The following is a 20,215-nucleotide window of genomic DNA, read 5'->3' as shown; positions in this document are numbered from 1 at the left end:
CAGCGCTGACGTTAGGGATTACAGGAAGCAACCCTCGACCCAACCGTCTTTGTAGCAGCTCCAGAATTCGATTTGACATTTCATGACAAAAGATATGTGTTTCTGTGCAGAGGGAGCCACTGGAGTGCTGCTGAGTCTCCTACCCTTGGAGGAGAGGGAGGTCTTCGAGAGGTTGAGGAGGCGCAGTCCCTTGTTGAGACGACACACTTGTTGAATCAGGTTTGAGACTCCTGGAATGAAGACAAGAGAGGATTGGAAAGGAGGAAGGGATCACGAAAACACACATAAACATGTCAAGTGTCAATACATTTCATTGTGTTAACAAATTTTTGATGAAAAATAATCAGTCTGCCACTCATTCCATAACTCATAACTGTAATATGTCAGAAATGTGATCCTCCCCGTGCCTCAAAGTAGATACTCTTAAGTTTTCTTGGCTGTTTAGTAATTAAGATGTTGACAGAAACACTGACATATCTTTTGATTGTAACAATAATAGCTGCTTACACCACTTCACCCGAGTGCTCTTGAAAAAGTTGTGAGCCCACACACAGCTTTTCCAACATAACATCAAGCGAGGATGCAACTTCTCTCAATACACCCCCTCCGAAACATACACAAAGATATACCCACAAGTACACTCCAGCTAAAAAAACATCCCACCAACGTACTCCACAATCTCACCCTCTCCCACATACCCAACACAGAGACAAACCCATACAAACACCGTACCCAGAGCAAGATTACATAACAAGGTGAGCTTAGGACTGTAATTAAACTAATTGCAGCCATGATAATAATAACAATGATAAGAAACTCAGCTTTATTAAAAAAGAGATGCATAGCTGTGCCAATCTGTGTTTCTTGGTAACTGCATCTTTCTGACCTCTCCTCTTATCTGTGTGTGTTCAGATCTCTAATTTGAACACGCATTAAAACGCATAGTAACACCGGCAATTATGAACAGTACAAAGGTCATTCTTCACTGTAATTATGTGTTATTGTGATTGTAGGTATGAGTGCAGCACTTCTGCGGCTTCAATCACAGAATAGAGAGTGTGCATGCAATCAATACACACACAAACACACACAAAGAGATGGCAGGAAGTGTGAGCACAGAGAAAGTGGAAGTGACATGTGTCAAGCGGGAGGACAAACTTTGCTAATGAGTGATTGTGGCATGCATGCAAAGCCTCATTGTGATGCCAACACATGCATACACACTCACTGAATGCTGCTTTAACACGATGCAGAAGTGGTTATAGGTTGATATACAGCAACAGCCAGGCAGAGACAGTTATAATGTATGATTATATATGTGTGTGTGTGTGTGTTTGTGTGGAGAGAGAAACACTAGAGGTTGAGTTTGTGTTCGGAGATGTGGGCGAGAGAAAAATAAAAGCGGTTCTCTAAAGAGAAGCAGCACTCATACGCTCATACACATATAGCATAAAAGATAGATGAAAGAGAAAAGGAGAAAACAGGGGACGAAGATTGATTTTGATTTCTTTGAGAGCAAACAAAAGCTGCGGTGAAGTAAAAAGCGATAGAACAATCAGAGGAGCCCTGAGAGAGACGGCCGTAGGAGGGAGAACGAGCTCAGAGTCCAGAACAGTACCTTGGTTGTCTAGCGTGTTATGAGCCAGGTTCAGGGAGTGAATCACAGAGGCGGGGTTCTCTGACAGTGCTGATGCCATCTTCTGTGGAAAATCCCTGGAGACAAAGCGTTAAAAAGATAAATTAAGTTTCTTGTAAAAACTCAATAGTGTTTCCACATTGCACCTCAGGGCTTTGAGTGCTAAATGTCCCACCAAGGCTATTACACTGTTATCTCATTGCTGATATTCTAATTAAACTGAAGTACAGTTTTGTGGAGGCAGAATGTAAAGGAAGTGGATTTTGAATGTGCATGTTCAGCCGGGGGACTGAGACACCCAGGAATGAGACAAAAACGTTTGGGCACTGACTAAAATAAGTTCTTACAGTATATACCCAAAAAAGTATCACTAGTATGAAACTACTTTAATAAAGATGTCTGAGAAAGTAAATACTGTTGACTCTCTCTTTAAGAGATGACCATATATCACCTTCACTACCTTTGCTAGCGGCTCATTTTCAGAACTTCTTATGCCAAAGTTGCTGTACTTTCAAACGGAGATGATAAACCAGTACTTTGAGAGAACACCCTTTCAAAATAAAATGCATATACTGCAGGGGGATTTCTCTCTGATGAGCTTTTTCTTCTTCTCTGGTGCGGTTCACATCTTTTTTTTTGTGATCAAGTTTGTACTTTCTTGACATTTGCATATAATTGAATATGAAAAACAATCATCGACATAACTAACAGTGGTATAAATGTCAAATTTGGAACCTTAAAATTAGTGCTGGGCGATACTAAAAGGATGTTATCATGATAACATATCGATCATTTTCACAATATATATCAAATCATTCTTTCATAACATTTTAAAGGCAGATTTTTCGCCTGAGTGAAAGTTGAAGATGGTTTGTTAGCTTGTATCTGTGATTTAGTCATCTAGTAAATAACCAAAATATCTCAACTAATGAAGTTCAGTGGCCTTTTTTGTCGAGCATGTTTTCACTCAGCTTTGAGCTGGTAGGTTTTGAGTTTCCTTCAGTGTCTCTGTTGCTCCTTTCAGCTGTGTTTACATTTCGCTCCAAATATCTTTAAGCCCCACCTACCTCTTACCCTGCGGCATGATTGGCTGTTCCATGCACAGTGCCCCTTCTTTTTCCAGTGGTTGGGGGGTGTAATTACAATTTTAAATATATCAACATTTTATCGTAAATTTGTTATATTTATATGAAAAAATTAATATCACGATAATTAGCGTTGTCGTTTTATCGCCCAGCCCTACATAAAATGACAAAAAATTAAAATAAAAACTGAAAAAATAAACCCCAAGACATGATCAATGTAGAAAGATTTGGAGTAGCCCAGTCCACTAAACATACATATGCCTAGTTATCAAAACTTACTATCTCCTTTAAACACTTCCATATTTGATGTATGGAAATATATTTATATTTATACTATATATTTATTATAAATGTTTGTTTATTTAATACATAGATTTCTTAATAATTAATATTCATATTTTTATATTATTTATAATATGTATATTTATTCAATATTAATGTTTTTATTTAATTAATGTATTATATTTATTATATCATATATTTATATTATATTTAAAACTAAATTGATGTATATAAATTATGTTTCATGTGTGGAAATATGTTTATTTATGGCTGTAATTGGGTTTTTTTTCAAACCTTTAAGATTATATACCATAAAGTGGAATTATTCTTTATAATAACCATTTATTTATTGATTGTATTCAACCTGTATTTTTCCAGGAATATTCCCATTGAGATGTAAAATCTCTTGTTCAACTCCTCGCCGAGACAGCAGCATCAAAAGTTTCACACAGAGAACAAAGCAAACACCAGACAATAACAAGTAACCCTTACATCAATAATTAATAAGCTACTGTACTGTAGCATATTCTGCACAGTCTGAGTACACTGACCTATCTGATGTGTCATGATCAAAAGCTGCGGCTCTGAGAGACGATGCTTTTTAGTGAATCAGAAGAGCCAGCTCGCATCGAGAGAGAGCCTGCTCCCAGTTTTTTCCTTTTGCTGCTTAGCTCTCACAGTGATCAGCCCCAGCTCTGCTCACAGCAGAACTTTGTTTTGATTGGTCAGCATGGCGGCCAATCACATGTGAGGATATAGGATACAGGTGATGGAGGGGAGGCTGTGTATTGTGGCTTCATCTGTTCCTTCTGAGAAGGTTAGGGTTAGGATTAGGGTTCTTTTCAAAGACAGGGCAAATTCTCACTGAGAGAAGAAATCGGATCAGCCCATCCAATGAGGGGAATCTGATTTTTCTCAATGCCAACCTGCACTGAGGACATGATTAATGTTTGCACCGAGTTTGGTTCTGGTTCTGTTTGCTTGAGTTTGGTTCTGTTTCTGTTTGCTTGAGTTTGGTTCTGATTCTGTTTGCTTGAGTTTGGTTCTGGTTCTGTTTACTTGAGTTTGGTTCTGTTTCTGTTTGCTTGAGTCTGGTTCTGGTTCTGTTTAGTTGAGTTTGGTTCTGGTTCTGTTTGATTGCGTTTGGTTCTGGTTCTGTTTGCTTGAGTTGGTTCTGGTTCTAATTGAGTTTGGTTCTGGTTCTGTTTGATTGAGTTGGTTCTGGTTCTAATTGAGTTTGGTTCTGGTTCTGTTTGCTTGAGTTTGGTTCTGGTTCTGTTTGCTTGAGTTTGGTTCTGGGTCTGGTTCTGTTTGCTTGAGTTCGATTCTGGTTCGGTTTGGTTCTGGTTCTGGTTCTGTTTGGTTCTGGTTCTGGTTCGGTTCGGTTCTGGTTAAGTTCTGGTTCGGTTCTGGTTCGGTTCTGGTTCGGTTCTGGTTCGGTTCGTTTCTGGTTCGGTTCTGGTTATGTTTGGTTCTGGTTCTGGTTCTGGTTCTGTTTGGTTCTTTTTGGTTCTGGTTCTGGTTCGGTTCTGGTTAAGTTCTGGTTCGGTTCTGGTTCGGTTCTGGTTCGGTTCTGGTTCGGTTCGTTTCTGGTTCGGTTCTGGTTATGTTTGGTTCTGGTTCTGGTTCGGTTCTGGTTCGGTTCTGGTTCGGTTCTGGTTCGGTTCGTTTCTGGTTTGGTTCTGGTTATGTTTGGTTCTGGTTCTGGTTCGGTTCTGGTTCGGTTCTGGTTCGGTTCTGGTTCGGTTCTGGTTCGGTTTTATTCTGGTTCTGTTTGCTTGAGTTTGGTTCTGGTTCAGTTCTGGTTCTGGTTCTGTCTGCTTGAGTTTGTTCTGGTTCGGTTCTGGTTCTGTTTGCTTGACTTGGTTCTGGTTCTGTCTGCCTGAGTTTGGTTCTGGTTCTGGTTCTGTTTGCTTGAGTTTGGTTCTGGTTTGGTTCTAGTTCTGTTGGATTAGGCTGGTTTCTGGTTCTGGTTCTGTTTGCTTGGGTTCGGTTCTGGTTCTGTTTGCTTGAGTTTTTTTCTGGTTCTATTTGCTTAAGTTTAGTTCTGGTTCTAACCCTAACCCTAATCCTAATCATAACCCTAACCCTAACCCTAATCCTAACCCTAACCCTAATCCTAACCCTAACCCTAACCCTAATCCTAACCCTAATAACCCTAACCCTAACCCTAACCCTAATCCTAACCCTAATCCTAACCCTAACCCTAACCCTAATCCTAACCCTAATCATAACCCTAACCCTAATCCTAACCCTAATCCTAATCATAACCCTAACCCTAACCCTAATCCTAACCCTAACCCTAACCCTAAACCTAATCCTAACCCTAACCCTAACCCTAACCCTAACCCTAACCCTAATCCTAACCCTAATCATAACCCTAACCCTAACCCTAACCCTAACCCTAACCCTAACCCCTAACCCTAACCCTAACCCTAACCCTAACCCCACTCTAACCCTAATCCTAACCCTAATAATAACCCTAACCCTAATCCTAACCCTAATCATAACCCTAACCCTAATACTAATCCTAACCCTAACCCTAATCCTAACCCTAATCCTAACCCTAACCCTAATCCTAACCCTAACCCTAACCCTAACCCTAATCAGAACCCTAACCCTAACCCTAATCCTAACCCTAACCCTAATCCTAACCCTAACCCTAACCCTAATCCTAACCCTAACCCTAATCAGAACCCTAACCCTAACCCTAATCCTAACCCTAATCCTAATCCTAACCCTAATCCTAACCCTAACCCTAACCCTAACCCTAATCATAACCCTAACCCTAATCATAACCCTAACCCTAATCATAATCCTAACCCTAACCCTAATCCTAACCCTAATCATAACCCTAATCATAACCCTAACCCTAATCATAACCCTAATCATAATAATAACCCTAACCCTAACCCTAATCCTAACCCTAACCCTAATCATAACCCTAATCATAACCCTAACCCTAATCATAACCCTAACCCTAATCATAATCCTAACCCTAACCCTAACCCTAATCATAACCCTAATCATAATCCTAACCCTAATCATAATCCTAACCCTAACCCTAACCCTAATCCTAACCCTAATCATAACCCTAATCACAACCCTCACCCTAACCCTAACCCTGATCACAACCCTAACCCCAACCACAACCCCTGGTTCTGTTTGCTTGAGTTGGTTCTGGTTCTGTTCTGTGGATAGGTTTGCATTTTTTTTTTAATTTGTACAATAAAAAAGTTTAATTAAAACACTAAACAAAAGTAAGAATGGTTTTGTAACAAAATAAATGCACAAAATTGGGCAATTATAAGGCTTCTCATAAAAACACTGTACGTAAAACCGTTATTTTTTGCAAAGTTAAGGTAAAACATACGGCTATAAAAGATCCTAAATTAAGAGCCGGTCGGGAGTCAAAAGAGCCGGCTCTTCTTTGGGAGCCAAGTCAAAAGAGCCGGCTCTCTGAAAAGAGCCAAACTTCCCATCATTACAGCACATGCACTCTTAGTTGCCCTTGGAACTATTTGTATTGCAAAACGTATCAATGTAAATACTTCAGACCTGTACCATAGTGATAAACAGATAACACTTCAATTTGAATCAAGTAAATACCACTTGTATACTTTAAAACAGAGGGTCATTTCATTCCTTGTGGACTCAACATGACAGCATTTATACTTTTCAAGTAATTGATCTTAAACGCTTTCAGAAAATTAACAGTAGCAACATGCACATATCCCTTCGAGCCACTAAATGGTATCATAACAATGGCGTATGCTGTTTTGTAATGACACAGCACAATTTTATAATTTATTAGAAATGTATTCAAATTATTTCACGGACCCCCACGCTATGGTTCGTGGACCCACAGGGGTCCCAGGACCCCACTTTGAGAACAACTGATGTAATGGATGTTTTTTCAGTGTCAGTGTCAGCTCTGCTGCTGCTCCTGTAGAGTGCATCTTATACAAATGACTTACCCTCTGTATGGAAAATGATTTAACCCAGGGAAAATATGAAAACGTGTTAACTTCATCACTATGCAGCAGAAAATCACCTGGCCCTGAGGCAGCCAATGCATCTCAATTAGAACTAAAAGGGGAACCTGCTTTGCCTAATGATACTATCCATGCACAGAAGGGGAAAAGTCTTGGCAGGTGAAACCCAAAATTTGACTCATGTTCTAGTGGAGAAAGAGCAGAGCCGCCACAGGCAGACAGCAGGGAGCTTTATTGGATGAAAGGGCAGAGATCAAGAGAGGTGAGGAGACGAGAACAGGGAGGAGAGTCAGAATCGGAAAGGTCAAGACAGCAGAGGAGAGGAGGGGAGAAGAGAGGTGAGATGACTTGAGGTGAAGAGGTGAGGCGAATGAGATCGAAGTGAGAAGACAGGAAACAGGCTGAGGAGAGAGCGAGTGAAAAGGACAAAGGAAGAGAGGGGAAGAAGTGTGTGACAGGTGAAATGGTGAGGAGAGGAAAAGAAGATGGGAATTAGATTAAACCAAAGGAGGTGAGAGGCAGGGCTGGTGATGTGTCAAGGAGAAGGGAACCTACGATTTGAGTCCTGCGTTCTCCAGAGTGAGCTCCTCTAGACTGTTGGACTTGCTGACTGTGTGCAGAACCTGGTCCACCACCTCTGATCCCTGCAGAGAGACAAAACAACACAGAGGCTTGTGACCAGAGGATCTACTCAGAGGAAGTGAAAGCTGAAATCAGATTATCCACAAATTCAGAGAAATGGATTGAAGATATTACACTATTAAAACAGATTAGAGAAAGCAGCCATTTATGGAATTGCCCTTTTATGCATTGAGATCAATAACCTAATAAAATGATGGATACCAAATGATTTAAAGTTTGCAGCCAAAATCTCAACAAATCTACAAGAAAAGCTTTGGATTGTTGTTTTTCCTTTTCTCTTCCCTCAGGTCTTAACTTCAGCTCTGTTAAATTTTTTCTTATTTTATAACAATGTAAATAATCTAAAAATGTGCTTGTGGAATAATAATCAGGATGCAAATGGGTCAACATTACGGTTAAGGATTGTTCAATTTTATTGATGCTGATACCATTATTGGGCTTCCTTAATGATCCAAATCTTTATTGCTCCCACTATTGATACTGTTCTGTTATTTGGTAGAAGACTAGGTGACGACATGCCTTTTACACAACTTGTACTGCTTTTATACATGACGGGAGAAGCAGTGAAGTGAATAGAGGGATGGAGGGATGGGCTGATGAATGGATGGATGGATGGATGGATGGATGGATGGATGGATGGATGGATGGATGGATGGATGGATGGATGGACGGATGGTTGGACGGATGGATGGACGGATGGATGGATGGATGGATGGATGGATGGATGGATGGATGGATGGATGGACGGACGGACGGGTGGATGGGTTGTTGGATTGTTCGATGGATTGTTGGATTGTTGGATTGTTGGATGGATGGATTTCGGAATTAATGCAGGGATGGATGGAGGGATGGATGGATTGATGGATGGATGGACTGAATGACGGATGGACTGATTGACTGATGGACGAATGGATGGATGGGTGGATTGATTTTGTGATTAATGGAGGAATGGATGGAGGGATGGGATGATGTGATGGACTGATGGACTCATGGACGGATGGATGGATGGATTGTTAGCTGGCTGGCTGGATGGACGGATGGATGGATGGATGGATGGATGGATGGATGGATGGATGGATGGATGGATGGATGGATGGATGGATGGATGGATGGATGGATGGATGGGTTGTTGGATTGTTGGATGGATTGTTGGATGGATGGATTTCGGGATTAATGCAGGGATGGATGGATGGATGGATGGATGGATGGATGGATGGATGGATGGATGGATGGATGGATGGATGGGTTGTTGGATTGTTGGATGGGTGGATTTCAGGATTAATGCAGGGATGGATGGAGGGATGGATGGACTGATGGACTGAATGACGGATGGACTGATTGACGGATGGACTGATTGATTGACTGATGGACTGATGGACGAAAGGATGGATGGGTTAATTGATTTTGTGATTAATGGAGGGATGGATGGAGGGATGGGCTGATTGACTGATGGACTGATGGATGGATGGATGGATTGATGTTTTATTTACCCTTAAATAACAGCCATTGAACTCAACACATCACAGAGTGAATGTATGTCACCTGGTTTAGTTAGCTAACTAGCTTCTATCTTGCTGATTTGAACACTTATCTCCACAGTAGCTAACTGTTTTCACTAAAAGGACTTGATGCTTTGAGTGTATGATGGAGATGACTGTCCTGCAGCAGCAGCACTCGAAGCATACTGAATTATGTCAACCCAAAGACAGTTGGCGGTGCTGTTTTATGGTTTGGTCTAATGCAGTGTTGATGTGCTTGGACATGGAGCTTTAATCCAACACTGCATAGCACTTCCTTCTTATCTTTTGCTTTGGGGAAATGCAGCCAAACTTAAACCTTTTTGCATACAGCCACCCTCCCAAGCAACCGACCTCCAGACAGTCTTTATTTAGTATAATACCTCTTGACTGGTAACTTCATTTGTAAGTTTGTGCAGCAGTGATTTGATTTTAAATTAAGTGAATCAACTTGAGATACAATTTTACATCAATGAGACCCCACAGATTCAGTAAGAAGAAGGATAAGATGTTAGAAATGTTCCTGAAAAAGCTGTGACAAGGATTCCTTCAAAGCACCATAGACTGTAAACAAGAAGTAGACATAACCCATTATAATGACCAGCAGGGGGCGACTGTATGTCTAACTGTATGCAGGTCTACTTTTTTCACTTTTTAAAGTCTTCTTAAATACAATATGAAGCTGATTTTGTAAAACAGTCCTATCTTGAGTAAAATGTACATAAAGCCAGGTATGTTAATGAACTTGATCTGGTATTGACCATTAGCTGAAACCAGGAGTCATCTATGAAAATAGAGGCACAGCCCAATATATCCAGCACCACCAAAAACAAGTACAGTATGGAAAACGTACCAAAGTCAAGACTTTAAAAGAGGGTGCACACACCGATCTGTGGCAGAGCTGTGGCTGCATCCACGATTTATAGTATGTATGAATATGAGCATTACAATTACTTCATGAAGAAGGAAGAGCATTTGTTTTGTTTTTTTACCTCAAGGATGCTGAGAATGTGTTTGATGAGTAATTCAGGTTTACTGAAAAATAAAATCCACGTGTTCTCTAGCCCTGATAGCAAAGGTTTGAGGAGCTTCAATGACTAATACGGATCATATAATTCAATACTTTAAATTATTGATTTGATTAACAACATACTCTAATGCATAACATAAATATTTCATAATGATTCACATCACTTAAAAAGGGTTTAGAAAAATGTAACTTGACTCCACGTCGTCTCCTAAACTTAATTTCTATTTAGTATGAGATCTGAAGAGATTAGATGACTCTCCAGTGAGACTTCATGTTCCTGATGCATTTGGTACAAATAAATAGTCGACTGATTTTAGCTGACAGTTGCTAAGCAATCCCACATTTGGACAGCAGTCTTCTGTATGAGCAAATAAAAAAGCAATTTGGATAAAATAAATGTAATCTGAAGACACACAGAGGAGACATGAGAATACTGACAAAGTAAAAGATTAAATAAAATACTTACTATTCTCATGTCTTTGCAGTACAGCTTGGTGAACCAGGTGTTGTATGCAATGGCCGCCACGATCACAGCCAAGTCCCTGGAATGGAAACAAACGCATTATATTAGAAATTCAATTCAAAACTTTAAATAAGCCAACTCCATCTGCTCCAAACCACTTGATGTCATTGATCCATAATTCATATTATCATGGGCCAAACTTTTTCTTTGCTCCCTGTTTGGTTAAAAGCAGTTTATCATTGTGACAGTGAGAACACTGTGGGCAGGGCTGCTTTCTAAAAGATGACTGATACTGCGGCCCCACTGAGGAGGAGAAGAGGAAAAAGAGAGAGAGAGATGTAAAGATCGATGGTCAGGGTCAGTGGATTATTCAATAAAGCCACAGCTTGATCTTAGCTACAGACCTCAAACAGAGCTACATCCACTGCTACACAGACAAAAACAGAGTCCACCGACCATTGTATGTATGTGTGTGTGTGTGAGAAGAAAAGGAAGGACAGGGAGGAGAGAGGGAGTTTTAGTATCCTCCACGGTCCAACTAAAGCCACACTCCTGCTACACCTGCTATACATCATCTGACAAACAAGCAGCAACACAGGGAGAGAGGGAAGGCACAGGGAAAGAGAATAAGCCCAGAGAGAGTAGGAGACAGAGGGAAATTACAAAGTGAAAGAAAGAGAGAAAGAGAGAGAGAGGAGGAAAGAGTGTAATCTAGCCAGGGACACTACTGTTTCCAGTAACTGCAGTCGCCAGGACATTAGAGAAGATCTCTGAGGAGTAAAATGGCTTCAGGCTGTGTTCCTTTTTCATTGCCATGCCAGTCATCAAACCAGTGTATTCTGACTAAACAGCTGAGTGTATGTGTGCACGCGCTTGTGTGTGTGTGCGTGTGTGTGTGTGTGAGCAGATGATGACATGTCAAGATTCATCATCAACACTACCCGTTGATTCATGTTTTGACAGCAGGACATGTAATTGACCTCCACGATGTCTCACTCTGTCATGCAGTGTGTTGGTGTTCATGTGAAGACTTGTACTCCTACATGATGTCACAGCAGGTCAATCTGTCGCTGCTGCTGCTGACTTCTTTAACGGATCAACTTAGGTGTTGACAAGACTCACAGAAGTTAATTATTGAGCTTTAGAGAGGCTGGTATGTGGGATTTTTTTTTTAATGTGGTCAGGCAGTTTTCCTTTGCTTCTGGTCTTTTTTTGCAAAGCTAAGCTAATGCCTGGCACACATTACAGGATTCTTCAAACCATCACACATTTAGAGACCAGGAGCACACCACACACTAACCGATTCTTCGGTAGAGTATCAGGTTCTTCACGCTCAATAATTCCAAATCGCGCGTAGTAAAACGTGACTTCGGTGTAAACAAACATGGCGGACGAACAGGAAGAAGCAATGATGATTGTCCTCAGCTTCTTAATTTCCGAAAACACACACAAAAAAGAAAAACTATTATGGAAAAAGTCATGAAGACGGCGGGAATGTGGGCTGTATGCATTACAGCACCATGCAGACACCCTCTCCACTTTTAAGAGTAGGCTTAAAACTTTCCTTTTTGATAAAGCTTATAGTTAGAGCTGGATCAGGCTTGGACCAGCTCTTAGTTATGCTGCTATAGGCTTAGACTGCTGGGGGAACTGGCGCACTGACACACTGGGATCCTAGCTCACCCCCTTCCCCCCAACCCCTTCATCACTTACTTTAACTCTACCGGTCCCATTCAAAGTTACTAACCATAGACCTTTCTGGAGTCCCTGAGCTCCCTTGTCTCGTAGGTCCCTCTGAGCTGTCGTAGGCATCCTCCTGCTGCGGACGTTCTGGACTCCAGCTGCTATGGACATGCTGGACTCCAGCGGCAACAGCTTCTACTACTCGTCTCATCACTATCACCGCTCCCTCTCTCTCTTATTCTCCTCTATCCCTCTATCGAGACCCAACTCGGTCGAGGCATGATGGCTGTCTAACATGAGTCTGGTTCTGCCTGAGGTTTCTGCCTGTGAAAAGGAAGTTTTTCCTCACCTCTGTAACTAGCTAAATACTGCAACGTGCAATGCTCATGATGGATTAAGGTGGGGTCAGACTGAGTCTTACCCTGTCTTGAGGTTGGGTCTCTGTTCATAATTTGACATAGAGTGGTCTAGACCTGCTCTGTTTGTAAAAGCGTCTTGAGATAACATTTGTTGTGATTTGTTGCTATACAAATAAAGATTGATTGATTGATTTTTGTTTGTTTTTACTTCCTCTTGCATCAGTCAGCTGAGTCAGCGCACGTCTTGATTGGCTTTTGCTCTGGTATACGTGACATTACACACCGTGCGTGCTCGGCTCCTCTCAGAGCATCCCACACACTACAGGATTTCTAATCGCAAATATTAAACATGTTCATTATTTACGATCTCTCCTTCTGAGGCCTTCCGAGCGGCTGTTAACACACCCCACACCACAGGAAAATCACACAATCTTTGATAGAGATTGACCATCCAATCCCCTTGTACCTTGCAATCTGCATGCTGAAGTGTCCTTAGGCAACCCCCAAAATACTCCCAAAGGTGTAGCGATTGGTGTGTAAATGTTTATGTGTGTGTGTTACTGGTACAGACAGTCTACGGTACAGATGGGCAGAGGGGCACTTTAAACTGACACCTCTGCTATCAGTCTATTAATGTGTTGGTGTAATGATAAATGTCACATGTGGTGTAAAAGCATTTAGAAGGGTCAGATGAAGAGCGTAACATAAATGCAGTCCATCTATTATTCATTACCCTGTCATGAGTGTGGTATCTTCAGAGCCCGCAGAACATGCATCGCGTGTACAGCCTCATCTTCTGTGGAGGGGCCTTGTGTTTGTGTAAGTGGTTGCATGAGGTCGCCTACTCACCAGGCTGGTGTCTGCAATATGATAAGTATCACTTAAAGGTGCAGTTGGTGGGAATGGGGTAGAAAACTGTCATTTTTTTTGTGCTGGGTTTGGAAAAAAAAAGTCATAACACCAATCGGTATTCATCAGTAATTGAAGTAATTTGAGATTAAGGTGAAATCTGTGTTTTCCAATGCCTTTGTATCAAGCCATGTTATTATTCCCCTTGTTCCCGTTATCACGGACCAATCATAGCTACTCTCCAACCCTTCATCCTGATTGGTTGAGGGTCAGTGCCTGTTACGCCGTCCTGATTGGTTGTGAAGGAGGCACTACTTCCTCATAGAACGTGCACCAGAAGTAAACAGGACAATCTTTTGTGGGTGGGGCTTACGGGAGCAGAGAGTGGGAGGTGAGTGAGAGGAAATCTGATTAGGAGGGTTAGTGTTGACATTCGAAAACTCTCTCCAAACCGATGTTTATATCACAACTACCAACATCAGCTTTAAGCAATGATCATCTAACGTTTACCTGGGTGTCACACTTAGATCACTTCAGTATGTTCAGAAAGCAGTTTTAGTACAACATTTAGGTAACATGAGGTATGCCACAGTCTGCGGTAAACTAAATTGAGAGTTGTGTCTGCTCCTTCTGCTCCTGTTTACTCACACACCTTGACAGACACACACTGTGAATGCACGGTTCACAAAAACTGCAAGTTCACCGCCTGATGTGGAAACTCTCCTGTGAAATGTAAACTTATACCGCTGTGTACTAAGTGCTGCTGCCTGATGTAATTCGGATAAGCAACCACAATTTGCAATGTCATTAACATCAAGCTGTCTCCTCGACGGTGAGGAATGAAACATGGTGCGAATGGAAAAAGTCACCAACTACTCACAGTGAGGAAGAGACATGAAGAAGAAGCACGGCAGGCTGGTGTGTGTATGTATGACGAGAGGAGGGGTGGGTGTGTGTGTGGGAGGTGGAACAAGACGATCACTGATCAGCCAACTTCTTTGTGATGTGTGTTTATGTCAGGTTACAGTTTCTTCTGTTCAAGGAAACAGATGTCTTGCTGCCACTAACATTTTATTTACCTTGAGTTTATTTTTTTGTGGAAAACATCTGAAGTTTGAATATATTTATGAATTTACTTGTGAAACATAATTCTTTATTTCATGTTTATTTATCTCAAGTTAAACCAATCGACAGCGGCAGCCATATTGGAAATGTGGAACTCAGGCAGAGTGTGACGTAAAGGGGCGGAGTTTGAGCCTCTTAGCCAACAGCTATGTGTTCCCGACCGGGAGTCACATCAGTCATGTCCTTATTTGGGCAAAAACTCGTAATCTTAATATCTTCTGAACCGTCACGTTAGAAAAAAATTCACCCCCGTACAGTGTGTGCTGATAGACAGATTAGCTACATAGGGCCAAGCCGTTTTTTGAACCAGGCTTTAAATATGTTTATTAATGCTGCAAAGATCGTCTTTTTCCCATTCATGTCTATGTGGTTTCCAGTGTTTCTGCAGCCAGCCTCAAGCGGATTCTTGATGAATTGCAGTTTATAACACTTCTGCATGGGCTTCCTCGTTTGAGACCGGAGGTTGCCACTTGGTTAAAATGTCAATTTGTTGCATATTAATTTTGCATGAGCACTGTTATCTTAATATATCTGGCAAGCCAGCAGGGGGTCATTACAAATTCTGCTTAGGGCCCCACTTTGGCCAAGGGCAGACCTGGGTGTCTTATATTCTGCAGCCACCATGTTCTGTATCTGACAAGGTCAAAAAGAGTCACCTTACAGATTTCCATGAGGAGGAATAGGCTGAACATTACAGGAGTGATGTCAATTCAGAAACTCTTACAATTTTACCAAACAGCAGAAACAAATAAACCCTGAAAGCAGTAAATACACAACCAAAGGAAAACTAATGCAACATGAAACCCTGCAAATCCAGTACGCACAATGGAAGAACTGTAAAATTGCCTCAGATGATAAAGCATGACGCAAGTCTCATCTGCATGCTGCCACAACCCGACGGAGCATGGTGTCTGCTCTCACTGTAACTCTATATCTCAGGCCTTGGCTGGCAATTGAACAATCATGCATAGTAAAAACTTTATTTCCATCCTTCCAGCAAACCCTCAAGGCTGAGACCTTTATTACAGCCCCACAATATTCACAGCAGAGCCTGGTGATATTCTCAGAACTGAACAGGGCTGAGATAAAGTAAGACCTGAGGTGCTCTTTGAGAAAGATCACGGGGTCATTCAAATCAAAAGTCTCCCAGGGAGAGTGAGTGTGTTCAGAACATTTCATGGTAATAAGCTTGTTAGATTATTTAACAGCTTGTGGGTACAAGTTGAGGGAAGGTCATGAAGTGTCCACAATAAACAGTGTTTATCCTTTGGGGAGCTTGATGATGCTCAGTAAATTTCATGGTCATGAAACGCCAGATGGATTTACAGAGGATGGATGTGAGATATTTTTTTTATTGTATAGATCAAAAGTAGGTCAAGGGGGTCATCAAAAGAACTCGGTTTGTTCAACAGTTAAGAAAGGCATCTTAGTGAATAGTGGAAAATATTTCAGGACCTCCTTGCTGCATTTTTCCTTGCCACAAGCAAAATTAGAAGGAAGCATTGCTGTATTTGTGACTTAATAACATCCATGGTCACACTACAGTTAAGGTCAGAAGTCCTCAGAAATCTTCCTCTGGGGATCATAAATATTCAGAATATATTTTACACCCACCAACCAGCAAAGTCAGCTGGAAGATGGTTAGATTTCAGAGTTGACAATGTGCTGTATGGTAATAAATCAGTGCTCCAGTCTAACCCTGTACAGACCATGACGCAGGTCCTGTCACAGTGACAGCTGAGGCAGATGGTAGCAGTGAGCTGTGGAGCCACTGTCCTGCTTCAATAACAGGGGAAAAAAAGGCCAAGAGTTGGAAAAAGTTGGACACCACATCCAGAGCAGTGTTTTTAAGTCAGATTGTGTGAGAGTGTGCATACTGGAGGAGTGAATGTCGAGCCAAGGGATACTAAAAAAAAAGTTCTCTGGGTGGTAAACAATTTCTCTCACAAAAACAATCAGAAATGTATGCAAGCACAAAATATCTGCTCTGTAATCTCGGTGGCCAGACAGGAACAACAGCAACAGACAGAGTGTGTGTTTGTGTGTGTTCGTGAGGAGGGCATCGATTCAAAGACAGACAGATGGAACCAGAGAGCTGAGAAAATTGAGAAGAAAACAAAGGAGGACAATAACAAGAGGGGGAAACAGGGCCGGAGAAAAAGGTGTCCACTTTCAGTCAGGAGGAGTGAGCAGAGACAATGTTGGAGAGGACAAGCAGTCAGCAGAAAAAGCATGGCCCTGTCGCTCCTGGTGACGGTAGATGGGCTCAATCAAGAGGAGATGGAGGTGATGGAAATGCGGAAGGACAAGGAGGGGAGGAGGAGAGTACTGCTGCACAAACAGCCTCTGGCATTTAATCGTGGGAGGAGTAAATCAGAGATCCTTTTCTTGAAGCTTCCTGATGGAAATATTCAAAGTGCATATATGACATCAAAGTTGAGAGTCTAATTAGGTATCCACAAAAACCTTATAGGCTGGACACGTAATAATCTGTGCAATGCAGCCATAAACATCCTGTTCAGGCCAGTGTTGTCGAGTTCTGCTCAAGTCCTGCTTTTCAGGGTTCATCTTTTGATGCACGGATGACTCAGACGAGGATTCAGACTCGAGCACCGACCGCGTATGAACTCTGATGATGGAGAAGAGGACCCTGACTACTGTATTGAGAAGAACTTTCCTTTGAATTTATTCCGTTTCAAGCAAGTGCTGACAGGTATGTTCATCTGGACGTGAGTTCGTGTGTCATCTTGCAAAGAAACCGCAACAAAGAGAACAGAGTTCCATGTTCAATAAGTAAAAGAATCATTGAGGAGAAGAAAGGAACAAGCTCCAACTTTCTAGCAGACATCCGTCCAGAATGCACTCAGACACGTCAGTAAGGTGCAAAGACTTTATAAATAATGGATGTAGTATCCGTGACGTCACCCATCTGTTCCTGAGCGCTGTTTTGAAGCCGATCGTCAGCAGGAGCCATATTGGTAATGCTGAATTGGTAATGCTGAAGTCAAGTCACCTTATTTGGGCAGACCCAAGCCGTTTTTTGAACCAGGTTGGAAACATGTTTATTTCTGCTTCAAAGATCGTCTTTTTTTAATTGGTGTGTATGTGGTTTCCAGTGTTTCTGCAGCCAGCCTCAAGCGGATTCTCGATGAACTGCAGTTTATAACACTTCGGCATGGGCTTCATATTGGAGATTGGAGGTTGCCGCTTGGTAAGGTGTTACAGCCTGCTTGAACTGTTGATAATGTTACTATTAGCTCCTCGTTAATGGAAACGGTCCATGATGTTAGGTTACTCTAAAGTTTGATTACTTATATAACTGGTTGCAGATACTTTTGAGTTTATTAAACACCTGCAGTGATCCCACCACCACAGAAACAAGTGTTCTTCCTTATCAAAACCCCCACAGTGTCACCGTTTTAGCAGCAAATAGAACGAGGACTCAGTTGCAGACCAAAACACAGAAAACACAAAGCCACAGGAAAAACTGCGGGAAGCACAAAAAGGTTTGACGCATTGTCCTCACAGAGAGAGGAGTAAACAGAAACTTAATACACACAGGGTGATAGAGGTGTGACACAAGACACAGGTGAAACAGATCAGGGCAGGGCAAACAATCACAACAGAGACAAAACACACAATGACAGGATGTCAAACTAGAAATGATACACAAGGAGAAGGCACAAGCAAATAGAGCAGGAAACACCACGGGCAAGGGAATCAAGAAACAGGAAACAAAGACAGAGCAACCAGAATATCACAGCCAGGAAGGGAAACATCAGATTGAACTACAAAATAAAACAGGAAGTGGCGACTAAGTTCACAAAACAAGAAAAATACAAAACTAGAAAAGAGCTCTCATGACATGCAGTGCCTTTGGTAATGTGGATAGGACTCAGAACTGGACTGGACTTGGACTTCACCACTTGAACTCGAGACTCAAGTCACTCTCCTGGTTTGGTAACTCAACTACAACACCGGTTTAAGATGTCTACATCAGAAAGCAGAGGCTATATATTCTGGAAACTATTTTTAGAATTGGTAAGTAATTAATGAGTTCATGAAAATGCATTGCCTTCCATATATTAGCTAGTAGTAAACAGTTCTCTTATATAAGGTTATCAAACAGAGTGACTGACTTCCTTTTTGATCCTCAGCAGTCCTTTAAACTGCCCGGACTGAAAATAGATCACCGTAATTAACACTAGACACCCTTGGGGACCTATGATCACCTGCAGCCTTCCCTTTTAAATGTTCCTCATGTGTCCCTCACAAGCACTGGCCAGAGAGCTTTCTGTTTTCATGCACCAAAGCTGTAGAACTCTCTGCCCCTGGACATAAAAACGGCGAGCTCCCTGGGTGTTTTTAAAAGTAAACCTAAGACTTACCTTTTAAATCTAGCTTTTAATTTGGAGTAATTTCCTTTTAGCCCTGGACTGCAATATTACTTTTATGACCATTGTTTGAGCATCATTATTTATTCATGTTGTTTTTATTCTATCTTCTTCTTTTTTAATTATATTATTTGACTTTATTCTACTGGTGTTTATTTGATTTGATTTAATTGACTGATTCTTATTTCATATCACATTCCTCTATCTTGTTTTAGCCCTGTGTCATTGTATCTGTTGCTGTTTTCTGTCTCTGTTCTTTTGTGAAGCACTTTGAGCTGCATGCTTCAATGTATGAAAGTTGCTATATAAATCAAAATGAGTTGAGCTGAGTTGCAGCCTTCGATAATGACACTTTGATTGTGGTAATGCTGTAATAAACAGACCAATAGCTGCTGTGTGTGTGGTAAATAGATGAACTTAACGACAGCCAGTTCAAACCAAACATCAAGAGAGTAGAATTTAGTGAAATGATGAGTTTTAGAATTTGAATTCTAATAGCTTCCAAATGCTAAGTAGTACTGTGTATGTAGGATAGCTAAAAGGTGAATGTGGATTTGTGTTTCCAGAGTCCTTCAGTAGTTTGCCCCCTGTCTTTATCACTTCCCTGCCTCATTTTCAAACTGTAGTCAGATCTTTTTGTATGCTGTAAATTGTACTTTTGGCAGAACCTCTCCAGAAAATCAGGGGGAGTCTTTGGCACTGGACTTTGGACTCAAGGGACCAATATGTTAAAGGAAGATGCTCAAAACAGCACAAGAAGGCAGCTTCCCTTGCACAGGCTCTTTCTTTATCACACAGTATATAAAACATTGGAGGAAAAACAACAGAGATGCAGAGACTTTGGCTTTCAATATGAGAAGACATTAATATATTCATGAGTTGCTGCTGCTGCTGCAATCATGCTTCTATGAATGGCTTTTTGATTTACCAGCATAGCACGGCTTGGCTTCTAAGATGAGATGTGCATTTTAAAGTGTGAATGTACCGTTTCCGGTCAGGATCCTTGTTTCTATTTAGGAAAGTAGAAAGAATAGCTGTAGGTCTCTGGGTTTTCTAAGGACAAAACATCCCTCAAACAAAAGGCAAGTTAGCTTGGCTGAATTCTCTATTTGCATGTCAGCCGTCAAGTGTTTTATGAACGGCAGCACCCGAGTG

The 20,215-nt window shown here is 41.4% G+C and overlaps 1 protein-coding gene across 7 annotated transcripts in view; it reads right to left on the bottom strand.

The window, feature by feature from the left end:
* Window positions 1-20,215, bottom strand: part of carmil3 (capping protein regulator and myosin 1 linker 3) — a 149,534-nt gene that overhangs the window by 90,582 nt on the left and 38,737 nt on the right. For all 7 annotated transcript variants that reach the window (XM_034702400.1, XM_034702403.1, XM_034702397.1 and 4 more), the window contains exons 9-12: window positions 10,654-10,729; window positions 7,554-7,642; window positions 1,619-1,713; window positions 144-230 (exon numbers count right to left, since the gene is read on the bottom strand). In XM_034702400.1, coding sequence (XP_034558291.1) covers window positions 144-230; window positions 1,619-1,713; window positions 7,554-7,642; window positions 10,654-10,729 — 347 coding nt within the window. The remainder of the gene's footprint in view (window positions 1-143; window positions 231-1,618; window positions 1,714-7,553; window positions 7,643-10,653; window positions 10,730-20,215) is intronic.

Source organism: Notolabrus celidotus, chromosome 15 (assembly GCF_009762535.1).
Source record: "Notolabrus celidotus isolate fNotCel1 chromosome 15, fNotCel1.pri, whole genome shotgun sequence".
NCBI lineage: Eukaryota > Metazoa > Chordata > Actinopteri > Labriformes > Labridae > Notolabrus > Notolabrus celidotus.
This window is presented reverse-complemented; position numbering and strand designations above follow the sequence as displayed.